General features: G+C 51.8%; 1 protein-coding gene across 2 annotated transcripts; it reads left to right on the top strand.

The window, feature by feature from the left end:
* Nucleotides 1-5713: 5713 nt before the first annotated feature.
* Nucleotides 5714-14939, top strand: DTYMK (deoxythymidylate kinase). 2 transcript variants are annotated; one of them, XM_033112795.1, is made up of 5 exons: nt 5721-5944; nt 7048-7156; nt 9686-9776; nt 11186-11383; nt 14615-14939. In XM_033112795.1, exons 1-5 carry the CDS (start codon nt 5815-5817, stop codon nt 14723-14725), a joined length of 639 nt encoding a protein of 212 aa, XP_032968686.1. In that variant the 5' UTR covers nt 5721-5814; the 3' UTR covers nt 14726-14939. The 2 variants fall into 2 exon arrangements, with proteins under 2 accessions (XP_032968687.1, XP_032968686.1); XM_033112796.1 differs by lacking the exon at nt 7048-7156 and having other exon boundaries at nt 5714-5944.
* Nucleotides 14940-16237: the final 1298 nt, after the last annotated feature.

The following is a 16237-nucleotide window of genomic DNA, read 5'->3' on the forward strand; positions in this document are numbered from 1 at the left end:
CTCCCTCCACACATATAGAGTTTCCCCTATTATAAGTATTTTGTATTGGTGTGGTACATTTATTAATTGGGTGAAACAATATTGATACATCATTATTAAGTCCATAGTTTACTTTAGGGTTCACTCTCATACAGTTAAGTATCCACCATTACAGCATCATACAGAATAGTTTCCCTGCCCTCAACATTTCCTGTGCTCCCCCTATCCATCCTTCTCCCTGCCCTCCCCCACCCACACCTATAGATTTGCCTTTTTCAGAATGTCAGTTGGATTCACACAGTATGTATGGCTCCTGTCACCTAGTAATATGCATTTAAGTTTCCTCCCTGTCTTTTCGTGGCTTGATAGTTCCTTTCTTCTTAATGCTGAATATTTCATTGTCTGGATGGACCACAGTTTATCCATTCACCTACTGAAGGACATCTTGGTTGCTTCCAAGTTTTGTCAATTATGAATAAAGCTGGTATGTTGTTTCTTTCATACAGGTTTTTGTTTGGACATAATATTCAATTCCTTTGGGTAAATACCAAGAAGTGTGAATGCTGAATCACACTGTAAGACTACATTTGGCTCTGTAAGAAACTGCAAACTGTCTTCCCAAGTGGCTGCATTATTTGCACACCCCACTCCCGGAGGTGACTGAGAGTTCCTGCTGCTCCACATCCCCTCCAGCATCTGGTGTGGTCACTGCCCCGAATTGTGGCTGTTCCAATAGACGTGTAGAGGTGCCCCATTCTCTTTCCACTTCCCTGAGAACATGATGTTGGGCACCATTCACGTGCATATTTGCCATGTGTATTTATCCTTTGGGGAGGTGTCTGTTCAGATCTTTTGCCCCTTTTTCAGTTGGGCTGTTTGTTTTCTTATTGGCGAGTCATACTATCCACTTTTTCACTATGTACATCTTTCACTTAATATGCTTCATGGATTCTGGCCATGTTTTGCTCAATTCTTCATCCTGTTTGCTAGATGTATTTCATTGTGTCACTATGCCACACTTGAACCAATTCCTTACAAATGTACAGTGTTTCTATAAGCAATGCTCTGGTCAACAATGGTTCATATAGAGGTAGGGACATACAAATGTCCCAGTTACCTATTGCTGCATAATAAACAGTGTTTTAAAAGAACCATTTTATTACAGCTCACAGTTTTTATGAGTCAGGCATCCCAGCAGAGCTCAGCTGGGTGATTCTCCTGTTCCTTGTGATACCATAGAGATCACTGGGGTGGCTGGAAGGCTGCATTCAACTGGCACCTTGGGTCAGAGTGCCTACATGTGGCCTCTCCAGCCCTGCGGTCCCAGGCAGTAGTACTTCTTCTGTGGCCACTCGGGGCTTCCAGAGAGTTCCAGGAGGCCACAGTGGAAGCTATAAGACTCTTGTCCCAAGACATCACCTCACTACATTCTATTGGTCAAGCAATTCCTTAGTGCCAACCCCAATTTGAGGGGAGGGGAAATTAGACCCCACCTCTCAATGGGAGGAGTAGCAAGGGTTGTAGCCATCTTTAATTACCATGTTGCCTTTGTTCTTTCAGAAATATTCTTAGAAATGGTATTGCTGGCTCAAAGAGTAGTGTATGTTCTAAGTGCTGATGCTTTCTTTTTTTTTTTAAGGAGAGCACAGCTCACAGTGGCCCATGTGGGAATTGAAACGGCAACCTTGGTGATATTAGTACCACACTAACCAACTGAGCTAACCAGCCACCCCAGTGCTGATACTTTTAAATGAACTGACACCCCACTAAGGATGTTTCTACATTTTTGTTAACCCTAGATTTCATCAGGGTTTTTTATCTTTGCTAACATGATAGAAAAAAACCCCAAAAACCAACCTCGGTGTTTCAATTTGTATTTCATTTTAAGTGAGTCTAAACATGTTTTCACAGATTTGTTGGCTATTTGTAGTTTTTCTATAATTTTCTTGACGTCCTTTACCCATTATCCATGGAGAAATTGGTCTTCTTGCCTTTCATCTAAAAAATAACTATTATCATAGAGAATAATAAATCATATATCATGCCCATTGTGTCATATAAATAGTTTCTGCCAAATAAGTTTGTCTTTCACGCACAGAAGAAAACTGACGAATTCTCTTAGAGACCCTGTTTTAGAAGCTGCCAGAGTGAGAGCTGATTGCCTTACTACCTCTTTTCATTGCTATACACTCTAGTGTGGGGTTTCCCAGCCTCGGCTCCACTGACATTTTGGGCCCGATACCCTGCTGTGGGGGCTGTCCTGTGTCTTGGGGGCTATTTAGCAGCATCCCTGGCCTCTGCCCAGTAGATGCTGTGAGCACCCTCACCAAAGTTTTGATAATCAAAATGTCCCCCAATTGAGAACCAGTGCTTGAAGGGAAGGCTAAGCTACTCTACCAAAGAAACCCAACCAAATGCAGTGGTTAAAAAAAGATAGAATTTTCTCTCTTATCTAACAGTCCAGGGGCAGGCAGCTATGCTCATGGCATCACTTGGGGACCCAGATTCCTTCCAGCACGATGTCTACTCCCAAAAGGGTTCACCATCATCTTCATGGTCAAAGCTGGGTTGAAGGAAGGCAGGGAAGGAAAGAGGGAGAAAGTTCAGTCTGCAGTCTGAAGGAGCAAATGCCACTTCTGCTCACATTTCATTAGTGGTCACTTCGTCACCTGGCCACATCTAAGTGCAAGGAGAGCTGGGAAATGGATTCTAGCAGGGCAGTGATGTGCCCAGCACAGTCTCTTCTTCTGGAAGTAGGTAAGTGCTATGGATGAATAGCCCCCCAAAATTCATAGTTCAAATTCCTAACCTCCAATGTGACTAGAGGTAATTAAAAAGAAGAAACCAGAGATCTCTCCGTCCCTCCCCACACTTGTACAGTGGAAAGGCCAGGTGAGGACACAGCCAGTCATCTGCCACCCAAAGGAAGAGTTCTCACCAAACATCAACCTTCCTGGTGTCTTGATCTTGGACTTCCAGTCTCCAGAACTGTGAGAAAATAAATCTGATGTTTAAGTCGTCCCATGTGTGGTATTTGTTATGGCGGCCCAGCTAAAAGAGAGACGTTGATGGATAGTATCAATGTCTGACACAGTTCCTGTGAGACGGAAGGTGCAACACACTGAGGACAGTAAAAGGGTTTGTGTCTTTTCTCTTTTAATAGTAAATCTAACACACAAAAGTAGAACCTAATGAACCCCGGGTACCCATCAACCAGTTTCAGCAGTTATCAACTTCGGACCACATTTGTGTCACCAGTCTGCAAGCACACTCAGACCCAGCATTCCGTCATCTCCTCCATGCAGTGGGCACCCTGGTGCTCGCCTGCCTATTGGAAGGACTCCACGGGAGCACGAAGAAACCACCCTCATACTGGGCACACACGCTGCATCGGGCCTGAGACCGGCCAGGGCAGCAGAGCACAAAGGAGATAACGTCCAGCTGCAAGGGCTCTCCTGTGCCCACCTCAGGGCCACAAAGCAAGGACTGGATGCCTAGAAATGCTGCAGTCACCCTGTGACCAGGAAGGAAAAGCTAAGAGAATTACTAAGATGCTGACATCATTTGACATGACGTCGCTGAGCCGAAGAAATAGTTCTTGGTTGCCGGATTGGGACTTCGCTTTTGTGGGATAATTCAGGGCCTTGATGATTTTCCAGTTAGGTTGCTCTCCTGGTGTGTGCAGTTGAAGCATCCTGATGAAAAAGAAGCAGGACACGTTGGCAGAGGCGGAAGCGAAACTGCTTCTTGTAGCTTAATAACAAACGCTGCTGTATGTGTGCTACTTTAGCAACTTCTGCGATCAAACGGGCACCCCCACCACCCAGCACACAGGCCCCATCGGCCAGGCCCCGTCCGTTTCCACAGGTGAGCCAGAGGGCTGTGCAGTCACAAGCTGATGTAGTACATGTGTGTCCCTCCGTCTCTCCGTCTCAGCGAATGATGTGGTGCAAGGCTGTCCTGGGACTCGTCCCACACTGGGTCTCTTCTGTTCTCTGATCCCTTCATCCTTTTGAAGGCAAGCTGGACATGTTAGAACGAGACAGCAATCAAAGGATATTACTTCCTACACAAGGCCACATTAAGCACTAGTCTTTGTGTCATGAGCTTTCACTAGGCAGCAGCAAAGGACCCTAAAGTCTGTGACTCGGAGTCACAACGGTTTATTTCCGGCCGGTGCTGCCTATCAGCTGCATATCTTCGTTCCAGGATCCAGGCTGAAAACAGCAGCCCTAAATGTGCACATGCTGTTCTCAAGCTGGAGGCAGGAGGGGGGTGGGCGAACAACACAACTGCTTTTAAGGCTTCTGCCTGCACATGTGCTGTGTCAGCTGATTACTTTACAGCAGGTCTGGAAGTCACGTGGCCAAGCTCAGCATCAAGGAGGAAGCAAATAATTGGAAATAATAACATAATCTATCACACTTCCAAAACTGAAAACCAAATCAGGGAGGAGCTCAATCAGGAAAACATAAGGCTACTCTCGGTGACTTGGGTAATACTGTCACCAAGGCTTTGGCCACCACTGAAAGAACTGGGGGAGGAGAGTTCAGGGAAACTGCTGCCAGAGACTCAGCCCAAGTGCTTGCTGAATGGGTGGTCTCCAGACCTGGCAAGAAGCCGCCGCGTTCTCAAACCTAAAAGCCGGCACCAATCTCTTGGTCTACAGCAGTGAAGCAGGTAGTTCTCAAAAGCTGAGACAACGGCGTGAATTTCACGTCTACCATGTTTCTGGCTGCGACTGCCTCCCAACAAGTGGCCTCCAAATGGTGTGCCAATCATCCGCAAACCCTAAACCAGCATCACACAGAAGGAATTCTGTGAAATGTAGTTCCCAGCTTGTTATGGGCAGAAGGTGTCCACCCAGTCTGTTGGAGTCCTGACCCCACCTGATAGCATTTGGCCGAGAGCCTTTGGGAGATGACTCGGGTTAGATGAGGTCAGGAAGGCGGGATCCTCACGTGGGAAGTGTCCTTGTGAGACAAGGAAGGCACAAAATCTTTCCAACTGCGCCGTCCCACCTGAAAAATGCCCCAGCGGCCCAGCTGTCCCTCAGAGGATAACAGCAAACATTACTGAGCGATTTCTAGAAGCCTGGGGCTCGTCTCAGACGACACGCTTGTCGCCTCTCTACGACGTGGGCCGATTACCCTGTCCTCACCGTTACCCACATCCACAGGAGTGGGAGCCACAGAGAGGAAACCACGGCCCCCTTCTCTCCCGTCTCCCTGTGAGTTTGCACACGTTGTCTTTGGAAATGGGACCCTCAGAGCTTTGCAGTCCGTGCTTTAGGACCGACAGTGACAACCCCGTGCTTTCCTAGGACTGTCGCGTGGCCAGTGTGCAGGCAGCCTGTCCCCTCGTAGCAGGACACAGTCCAAGCGGCAGCGGCCCCGGCTTAGCTAGGAACAGGACCGCCCGCTGCCGGAGGGCGGGGAGGTGCGCCTGCGGCCTGCGCTGCGCTTCCGCCGCCACTCGACGCCGACTCGCCGCCCGCCTGCCGCGCCCCCAGCCCTCAGCTCGCACGCCGCCGCCCGCTTTCCTCTGTGCGCGATAGGACAGCGGCCCGTGCGAAACACTCGGGCCGGAAGGCGAGGTCTCCGCCGGAAGAGGCGGTGCGACCCAGCCGCCCTCGTCCCGCCCCCCGGATCAGTCTTAGCTAATCCGGCTAACGCAGGAAACGACCAGCCAATCCCAGTGCGTGCCGCCGACGCCCGCCCGTTTCAGTCAATCCCGACGCGCGCCGCGGCCGACGGCCAATGGGGGCTCCAGGAGGCGGCGTGGCGACGTGCGGCACGGCAGCGCGGGGTTTTGGCGGGCGCCCGAAAGAGGGCGATGGCAGGCCGGCGCGGGGCGCTCATCGTGCTGGAGGGTGTGGACCGCGCCGGCAAGAGCACGCAGAGCCGCAAGCTGGTGTCCGCGCTGTGCGCCGCCGGGCACCGCGCGGAGCTGCTCCGTTTCCCGGGTGGGTGGCGCGCGCGGGCGGGCCTGGCGGGCAGGAAAGGCCGGGCGGCGGGGGCCAGGGGCCTGGGCCAGAAGACCGGGAGGACGGGGGAACCGGGGGCTGGATGGAACACCGAGGGAGCAGGGGCGTGGGGCACCGCGCGATGGGGGGCCGCGGGCTACCGAGTCCTGGGTCCGGGGATCCTCGCGAGCGAACGCGCAGCTGTACTCTCGCCCAGCCTGGTTCTTCCCCGATTGAGCGCCAGGTTGGGGGTTGCCTCATCCAGACTTAGCTGAGAACGAGGAGACCGAGGCCCCGTCGTGCCCTCGGCCTTACTGTGATTTGCCTGTGAAAGACGATTTACTTGGAGCTCTGTGGTTGCCGTGTGTGAACCCCGTCTTCGAAATTTCTATTCCTGGTGGTCGCCGTGTCCTATATCACCCGATTCTGCTGCCTCTGTGGTTTTATTTTTGAACAGTTCCACCGATCTCTAACTGATGTACAATGAAGTGCACATATTTAAGGTGTATAGTTTGATGAGCTTCGACAGAATTATGTATCCGTGAAACTTTTCACAGTAAAGGCAATGTCTGTATATCTTTCACCCCCCCGAAAGTTTCCTGGTGCTGTTTTGTAATCCAGGTCTGTTTTGTTTTGTTTTGTTTTTTTGGATAGATGTTTGGCCTCTGAATTTTGTGATGTTTTTAAAGTAAAACATTGATCTTTGAGAGCGCTTATTAAAAGTTCAATATTTAGATGATCAGGAGACAGCTTAAGGCTTACAAAACCGGGATAGGGAAATGGGGAAAACGCCGTTTTGAATATTTAGTGTTCTGATCTTTAAGCCAACCCATCTACAAATCTTATAAATGCTTCCTTTTAGGTAACTGCTTTCTATCTGAGTTGCTTTCACCTAAAGCATCTTGGTCCCGTCCCAGTTTGCCTGCGTACTGCTGCCTTTTCTCAGGGAAACTCCTAAATCTTCACTGGAGGTCTGAAGCTGTCCAGAGATGCAGTAAAATAAAACAAACTTAGACCTGAGTCCACGACCAGAAATTCAGCCCAAACTATATTCTAATGTAGATGGAAAGCCTGACCTTGCTTTTGTGTGTCTCTCTTTTTAGAAAGATCAACTGAAATCGGCAAGCTTCTGAGTTCTTACTTGGAAAAGAAGAGTGAGGTGGAGGACCACTCAGTACACCTGCTCTTCTCTGCGAACCGCTGGGAGCATGTGTAAAAGCACTGCCCTTCCACCCTGCCCCCCCCACACACACACCTGGCTCCCTCCTGAGGTTCCAGAGGGGAATGCTGCTGAGGATTGTGCATGCTGTGGATTGTGCACACTGGTGACTGATGCCGCAGGCTGTATCTATACAGATTCTTTCCAGTTCTGTGACCAGAAATCGCACAGCTGTGTACTTCCCTGAGAGCACCAGTCGATGATTCCTTCCTCCTGCCCACCCCCGTTTGTAATTAATAGACTTTTTTTTTAGGTAGCGTTAGGTGTACAGAAAAACTGAATAAAAAGTAGAGTTCCCCCACACCCCTGTCTCTTCCTTCCTGCTCCCCTCAGTTTTTCTTATTTCTGCCTTTGATTACTGTGTCACAATTGATGAACCAATGTTGGCACATTCCACTGAAGTTTTGGTTGGTGTTTTATCCTCTCCCACCCCCTTTTTGTTTTACATCATCTTAGTAGATTCCCTCTTTAGTAACATCTGTTATTGCCTGCCTAAGGTGTATATTTTCAGCAGCTTCTCCCCAGAATGGGCCCAACACCCTCTGGCTTCTGCCCAGATCTTTTCTTTTTGTTTTTTTTAAGGAGGGCGCAGCTCACAGTGGCCCATGCGGGCATTGAACCCGCAACCTTGGTGATATTAGCACCACATTCTAACCAACTGAGCTAACCAGCTGCCCCCCCTGCCCGGTTACTTTTGCCCAAACCCACCAACCCTCTGGCCATCTTAAACACCTCTTGGTGTAGGAACTCACTCCTGGAAATAAGTGATTTACTTACCATAGCAATTTAGCAATTTTCTACTCTACTTACTTTAAACCTTTTTGAAATCGTTTCGCCTATTAGTAACATTTTGCTACATTTATTATTTGCTCACTCTTAAAAATTACAGGGCATTTGTTTCATACAATGCTGTGTTTCGCTTCACTTTGGGCAGGAATAGCACAGAAGGGACGTGACATTAGGTCCCCTGTAGGATATGCTGCCAGAAGGGAGGCCCAGCAGCTGGGCCCTCAGCATGTGTGAAGAGGAGCTGGCCGGGCTTTCTCACTAAGTGACTGTCTTTCCTGTTGTCAACAGCTAAAAGGGATACCACAAAAGTACGTGGAACCCCGTGCTTATCACTCATTAATAACCTGCCTGACTCAGTCATGGTTTCAAACGGTGATTTTCCAATTCCATCATTCTTTCTCCATTTATTAGTTGGCATTCTTCCTTCCCCATCCTATCCATCCGTTATCAGTGTGGACTCAAAACTGGTCTTTACCGAGTGGTCGTAAGCCACTGCTGTCATTTGTTTTGATGTTTAGATTGTTTGAAGTTTGGCTTGTGGAGTCTTCAGGCTGGCTCCTGTGTCCATTTGATGTATTCCCAGGCCTCATTTTCTGAGAACTTACTTTTTGGTATAACAGGATTTCAGGACAAGGGCACAGAGTGTGATCAAACGTCTTGGTGCAGGTTTTTCCCTTCCCTGTGTGTTCATGTGGGATATGGTTAGGTTCCTTTGACTATACAATTTTAGGGTAGTTTTCCTCCATCCTTGTTGATTTAGGTTTTCAATACATATATTAAACGGTTCAAGTCAAAACCATACAAAAAGGGTCACTGCCCGGCCCATCCTCCTGTCCCACTCCTGCTCCCCTCCCCATGGGTAACAGTGTCCCCTGATTTTTTTACAGAAGAAGCAGGTGCGTATGTGTCCTCACTCACCTTTCTTGTACGAAAGGTAGCTGATGATACATACTTGTTTGTACTTTGTTTATTGGCAACGTGTCAGGCCATTTAGTCTGCTTACAGACGTCATTCTTCACAGGTGCATCACTCTGGTGCATGCACCGCATTTGCTTCTGCTGAGTGGGTAGGTTTTTAATAGTTTGCGATTACAAGTAATGCTGTGATGAGAACGGCATCTCGCTGTTGCAGGTGTGTGCGTTCCCCCTCCCCCATTCTGTGAGCTTCTCTTGGTCACAGGGATCAAACAACCTTTGGTTCCCTAAAGTACAAGCAATGCTTCTTGCTAATGTCATGCCCTTTGTCTCTGCTCATCATCCTAAGCTCTTAAGGCTCAGGATGCTGTCACCTGGGTGAGCTGCTGTCACCTGGGTGAGACCTTCCTCAGGATCCCATCCATCCTTGTCCTTTCAGGCTCGAGGGCATTGTTGCATCCTTCCGTCCTTCTGGGCTGCGTCCACCTCTTCACTCCTTTCTCGAGCTGGGTAACCCGGCCCTTGCGCCTGCCCCACAGCTGAGCAGACCTCCCAGTGGACATGTCTTCATCGGTTATGTTTGCTATTCTGTAGTGGCCTTGTCTTTCTCATGTTGGGCTGTGCTGGGAGTACCTGTGTGGCATCTTCTAAAGAGGAGGTCAGAGCTTTTTGAATAGGAATAATGTTACAAGTCACTGCCCCAAATCCCTTCATTGCATGGTTTCTAAGCTGCCGAATTGTGTCGCCAGAATGGTTTAAGCACAACAGTTCAGGGGCTGGGAGGCCAGGACCGTGGCTCAGAAGCACTTTCTGTTTTAGGCCATTAATTAAGGAGAAGCTGAGCCAGGGTGTCACCCTCGTTGTGGACAGATACGCGTTTTCTGGGGTCGCCTTCACCAGCGCCAAGGAGGTGAGTGCTGCTGGGCCCGTGCGGTGACGCCAGGTGTGACTCTGTCCTTGCTGGCACAAAGCAGCTAAGAGTGTTACCACTAAGAGTGTCACGGTCCTTATATTTTTTTTTAGAGTTTGGTTTTTATCATAGGAAGAACAACCTTTTATGTAACTACATTGTTTTCACAGATGTAATTGTATCTTTTACTTGGAAGATGCATTTCACATCATATATTTTCAAAGATGGCCTGTCAGAACTTTTCATCCTGTGCCTTATGTTCAGACCAGATGGCGAGTGTCTGCAATGCTGTTTTTATTTCCTGACCTCCCTGCCCCAGGTAGAATGGCAGTGACCGCACTGTCCCCCTTTTTTCTGCTTTTTATTTTGAAAGTTTCAAATAGGTACCAGCAGAAAAATGATAAACCACCCAGCACTGTGATCCATCACCCCCAAATAGCTTAATTTCCCCTCAAAAAAAGTTAGTCACCCATAATGTCAACATTTAGTCAGTGTTCAAAGTCCTTAGTTCTCTCTCAGAAGTTGATTTGTCTTGAGTTTTCACCGTTAGACTGAATCAGTCCAGTCAAGGCCCATACTTGAAATGTCTCTTAAATGTATTAATAGGCAGATTCATGCATCTTTTTCCTTGCACCGGAATGGTTTTGAGTTTTCTTTTTGCAAGGCTACCTCGGGGGCATCAGGCTCTCCTCAAGAGGCACAGGGTGTCTGGTCACCTCTCTTGTGATGACAGCCCTTGGCGTGATTATTCAGAAGGGGTTGCTATATGGTAATCTTTTAATTCTGCCAGTTCTTCCTCCTGGCTGGCTGGAATCCAGATTCCATCTGTAAAGGGGGGACAAGACATGACTGAACACGCCACGGGCTGGTCCCTGTCGTCCTTGCAGGCTCCCTCAGCGGGGCGTGGTCCTCAAGTGTGTGGCACTGAGTTCACAGCTGGGCTCTAATCCTAAACCTTCAGAGCCGCGTGGCCCTACCTTTTCCTCCAGAAACGGGGACACTGTTTAGAGTTGGTGGATTTCTAGGATTGTTAGTCTTCCTGTCTGTCTTTGGAAGGGGGATGACACCATGACGGGCGTGTGGGTGAGCAGACACAACCGAGGGATGGTGGGCCTCAGGCTGTCTCCTGGCCAGAGGGTGCAGGCTGCGTTAGCATGACCAGCCTAGGACCAGGCTGTGGGACGCGCCCGTGGACGTGGTGCTTTCTGTCCGTTTTTGAATGTGTTCACAGTCAGAACGGAAGAAGGTAGCATGGCAGAAAGGAAGCCGTGTGGGACCTAAAAGAAAGAGCCACTGCCTATGAGGACGCTCACTGCTTGGCACTGGCTTATTTGTGTCCCATGAATTTCAGAACCCGGAAACGAGGCGTGTTGCACTTTCCTCCGCTAACTGTCGGCTTCCTTCTGCAGAACTTCTCCCTGCACTGGTGCAAGCAGCCGGACGTGGGCCTCCCCAAGCCCGACCTGGTTGTGTTCCTGCAGTTGCGGCTGGCAGAGGCTGCCAGGCGGGGAGAGTTCGGCCGCGAGCGTTATGAGAATGGGTCGTTCCAGAAGCGGGCGCTGCAGAGCTTCCGGCAGCTCATGGGGGACGAGACTCTGAACTGGAGGGTGAGTTCACCCGGGGCCTTCGGGAAGCAGCTGCCGGCCCTGCCAGCTCCCGCAGCTGAGCCAAGCCAAGCCGCGCCGCTGGAGTCCCTTGGGGTACTGGCGCCCGCAAGTCCGCGGTGGGTTTCTCGCAGCGTGGGCACTGGGTGCCTGTGGGACAGTCAGGAAGAGCTCGGCAGGGACCAACTCTGAAGCAGCAGCCCTGTGTGCTGGGGCCCTTTGCAGAGTCTCTGTCCTCTGCTGCTTTAGCCATGGGACCTTGTCACCCCGAACAGGAAATCCCGGAGTCACGCCTCGCTTTACCTGCCATTTCTATTGGAAGAGGAACACTTCAGTTTGTTGTCTGCTTTTACATCTCACCGGAAGGTGGGCCTTGTCCGTTTTAGGGGGTCAGCCCCCAGTCTCCTTCCGGGGTTGGGGTCGTGGGGCTCCTGATGCTGCTGGATGCTCTGGTGCCCGACACGCCCGCCGACGGACATGTCCCCACGGACACGGTCCCACCACGGCCGCACTCGGCCACCTCCCTGTGCGCCCTTGAGTCACCCTTCCTGCAGGACGTGCCCCTTCCTCCCAGATGCAAAGCTGGCCCCTGCGTGCACCTCGGCCCAGCACCGCCTTCTCTCGAGCACACCCTAGTGGCTGGACCCACCTTTGTCCCAGCGCGGCCAGAGGCCGGGGGGTTAGACGGTGCTGCCCTGGGCACGCGGACACAGCCTTTCTTTCCTACTGACAGCTTCCACTGCCAGCACCGTACTGTGTCCTTGCTGCTCTGTGGAAGGGTAAGGTGTTGGCTTCGGACCTCATCTGCCTTATGCCGGTGGCCGTCCCACCTCAGTGCTCCTTTGTGGTACAGCTTGCTCCCTGACCTTGCGTCCCTGACTCGTGCTCAGGTCAGTGCTGAGCACACATCATGTTTGGGCGTGTGAGGAAGGGTCCTTCCTCCCTGAGGGGAAGGTCAGCATGGCGCAGATGTGAGTAAAACAGAAAAACATGAGTCTGTACAGATAGAAACATATAAACACACTGCCAGTCTGACGAGCATGAGATGTTTACGTGTCTCAGAGAACCTCCCCGCGAAGTACTTACTAAATCACAGAGGGAAAAACAGTCCCTTCCCTGTGGAGAAGCCTGGCAGGTACCACCTTAACCAAGCAGTCAAAGTGAACAGCACCAGGAGCGGCACAAACTGAAACTATGCGCCACGTGACAGGACGCGCGACAACCCAGCACCCCTCTGTGCCACCCTGCCAAAGACACACGACCTTCATCTGTGCTGGGTTGCGCCATGCCAAATGCCGAGGGTCTTCTCTCTCTCCCGGTGATACTACATGCTTTCAGTTACGTATTCTTATTGATAACACATTTCAACATGTGCAAGGAGCAAGGCAAGAAAGTATAGAATGAGGGGTGTGAATCGGGAAGAGGCCGAGAAAAGCGCCCTCTCCTCCCAGGTCACCACCCCTGAGCTTCTGTTTCAGTCGTCTTTCTCAGCCTTGAGAATGTCCTTGAACGTTTTTTGTACTGCAGGTCTCCTGGCGTAGAATTCTCAGCTTTTGTTTATCTGAAATTTCATATTTGTTAGCATTCTTTTGCACATTTTCTAAGCAATAAGAAACATGCATAAAAGTTGCAAGTACAGTATAAAAAACTTTCCCAGGGCCATTTCAGAATAAATTAGTACCTACACCCACTCACTGCTGGGGACTTGGCAATTCCTACATAACTGTCAAGTGGAGGCATTAACACGGGCCTGTTCCCACTGTCAGGCCCCCAGGCCCCGTTCAGGTTCTCTTATTGGTCCCACGAGTGTCCATTATAACGGGACCCAGGCCACAGTCACATCAGTGGTGTCTAGCCCGTGACTTTCACGACCCTGACATTTTTGAAGATGACAGCAGATACCAGTAGGTGAGTCTCAGATGGGTTTTGCTGTTTCCCCGTGATTGGATTTAGGTCGTGTGTCTTTGGCAGGGTGGCACAGAGAGGTGCTGGGTTGTCACGCGTCCTGTCATGTGGCGCAGTTTCAGTTTGTGCCGCTCCTGGTGCTGTTCACTTTGACTGCTTGGTTAAGGTGGTACCTGCCAGGCTTCTCCACAGGGAAGGAGCTGTTTTTCCCTCTGTGATTTAGTAAGTACTTTACTCTGAGACACGTAAACATCTCATGCTCGTCAGACTGACAATGTGTTTATATGTTTCTATCTGTACAGACTCATGTTTTTCTGTTTTATTCACCAGCCCTGTCATTTTCACTGTTTATTTGTTGTCCATGTTGCCCCCGGTCTGGCCAACAGACACCTGCCGCTTCACACCAGCTCCAGCACCCTGATATGATAGGTCGCCCCCTTTTGGGCACTTCCTGCTCCTGGTGCGATAAGACCTATGGGTCATCCTGCATGTGCCCAGCCTAGCTCCGGAGTCGGCCGCTTCCCTAGGGGGCCTTGGTTCCCTTTCGCAGGAAGGTGGGAAATGGACACCTGGGCACCCGGGGTGCTCGCTGCCACTGGGTGTTGCTGCTCCCCAGCCCACAGAGAATCACGCTCCCAGGCTGCAGTGCGGGGTAAGCCGGCCACTGCGCTGCTGGGGACGGTGTTGTGCAAGAGCTTCGTGGCTGGAACCGTGGCCAGCATGGTGACCCTCAGGAAGCGGCCCTTGTGTGTGGCCTCGGGATCTGGAGGAAGTGCCTGTCGTTGTTACGTAGGTCTGTCAGGAACCTCAGGAGGAAGGGTGTCTTTCCTGGAACTTTTCCAGACGCTGTTCTTGGCCTGGGCTGCTCTCCACCTCTCCCTGACAGGTGGTGGCAGAGGCCTTGGGCCTGTCCTCCCTCCACTAGAGACCAGCTTCTCGTGGGCTGGCTCCCTTGGTGACACAGGTCTTCGTGCTGTCTGCGAGGGGGCAGCATTTCACATGAGAACGCCGCTCCGTCTGCCTGGCTGAGTCTGGGCAAAACCATGTGCCAAGGCAGGGGAGGGTTCAGACCCCAGGGTGCTGGAGTGTGGCCTGAGCAGGAGCTGCTGTGCAGGCTGTGGGGAGAGGCAGGTGTCCTCTGGAGCAGGACTGGGCCGCCGCAGGGGTCAGGGCAGCTTCGTCCCGAGGACACAAGCAAAGCCCACCGTCCCCCGCTGAGGTCAAGGGTCAGAGAAGGATCCCCGAGGAACCTGCGCTGCCTTTCCAGAACCTTCACTGAGAACAGTGAAAAGTGCTAACCATCCTCTTCCTTCTACTCCCTGGGAACAGGTGGTTGACGCTTCCAGAAGCATCGAAGATGTCCACAAGGAAATCCGTGAGCTATGCGAGGACACCATCCAGGCTGCCATGCACAGGCCGCTGGGGGAGCTGTGGACATAGGCACAGAGGGACCGCGTCCCCTCCCTGCACGCGTGCGAGGCGGGGCCGCGCCGGCTGAGCGCCCGACAAGAGGAACCAGGTCAGCCCGTCAGCAGCTTCCCTCTGCCCTCAGCCTGGAGACGGGCTTCTCACCGAAGGATGAGCCACATCTAAGCAGCTCATCCACACTGGGGGGTTTCTTACAGGTACCAATAAAGGTTAACTTGGAAACATGCTGCGGGGGCCTCATTCCTCCATGGCAGCGGGGCCACACTTGCTCGAGGGTGGAGAGCCTCTGGACCCCCAGCCTTGTCTGTGGTCCCCACTGTGGGTCCCGAGCACCTGATGTGCTGGCCTCACTGGGCCCTGGCCGGCCATGTCCCAGTGCTGTGACGCCTGTCTCATCTGAACACAGCTGATGCCAGCTTGGTCGGTCTTCTGTTGTGGCCCAAAGTGCCAGGAGCGTAACTTCACTGCACCCCATTTTCAACAGCTCTGCGATGGAATGATTAGCAGCACCCACCGGCAGATTGCAGTACAGAGGCTGCAGTGATGGCAGGCGGGATTCCTGGGGGCCCAGGGGCTGCAGTCTCAGCACCCTTCCTGCTGAGGCCAGGAGACTGGGTTCCGGGCCCTCTCTAGACACTGAGCTGGAAGTGTCCTGACAGTTCTGACCGGGGCTGTGACCAGCAGCTCCCAGGTCCCCGGCTTCCCCAAACCAGGCGGGTCTGCTCTTGTCTGGGTTCCACAGACAGGCTGCCCGTCGTGTTCTCGGTCACTCAGTAGGTGAGTGTGGGGCCAGGATGTGCCCAGGCTGTCCAGCCCTTGGTCCCGGTCCCTTGCAGCACCTTGAGGACACAAGAAACAGGTGAGGACAGCCAGTGTCTGCACACTCAGTCACAATAAGGTCAGGGGGACAGTCCTGGGGATGTGGGTGTTTGAGAAGCTCCCTGCAGCTCTGCTAATGGGAGCAGGGCGGCCTCAGGGTTGGTGCCTCTGCAAGGCCTGGTTACGTCCACCCGGACCATGTGGCAGACACACAAGGTCAGAGTTCGAGGACCCACAATTGAATAAGAGATTAGGATTTGCACAGTTAACCATTTCCATTAAAACAGTCCCAGGGTCACCTGCAGGGATGGCCTGGTGACATCATCACCAGGGCCCCGTGCTGTGCAGTAAAAGGGGAACATGGGGTTGATTTCTCAGTAAGACCTGAAAGCAGTAGCTTATCTGCCTGCGGCCACGTCAGAGTCACTGGGGTGGGCCTGGCTGGCACTCAGCGAGAGGTTGGGCTGTCGGGGGGTCTGTCCCAGGCACACTGGGCAGGGCTGGAAAGCACTAGATCTTTCTCTGGCCCAGTCGGTGGGGTGGGGTAAAGGCTGCAGTACAGACCATCCTGTCAGGGCTTGGCTGTGGGGTCAGAGCCCAGGGCTGGGCGGAGGCAGAAACAATCCCATCTCCAAGTTAACAAACTTCACAAACTGCAGTGCTGTGACATCCGGCAGCCAGGGTTGCGGGCAGGCGTGGCTGAGG

The sequence above is a fragment of the Rhinolophus ferrumequinum genome, chromosome 8, assembly GCF_004115265.2.
Source record: "Rhinolophus ferrumequinum isolate MPI-CBG mRhiFer1 chromosome 8, mRhiFer1_v1.p, whole genome shotgun sequence".
NCBI classification, from domain to species: domain Eukaryota; kingdom Metazoa; phylum Chordata; class Mammalia; order Chiroptera; family Rhinolophidae; genus Rhinolophus; species Rhinolophus ferrumequinum.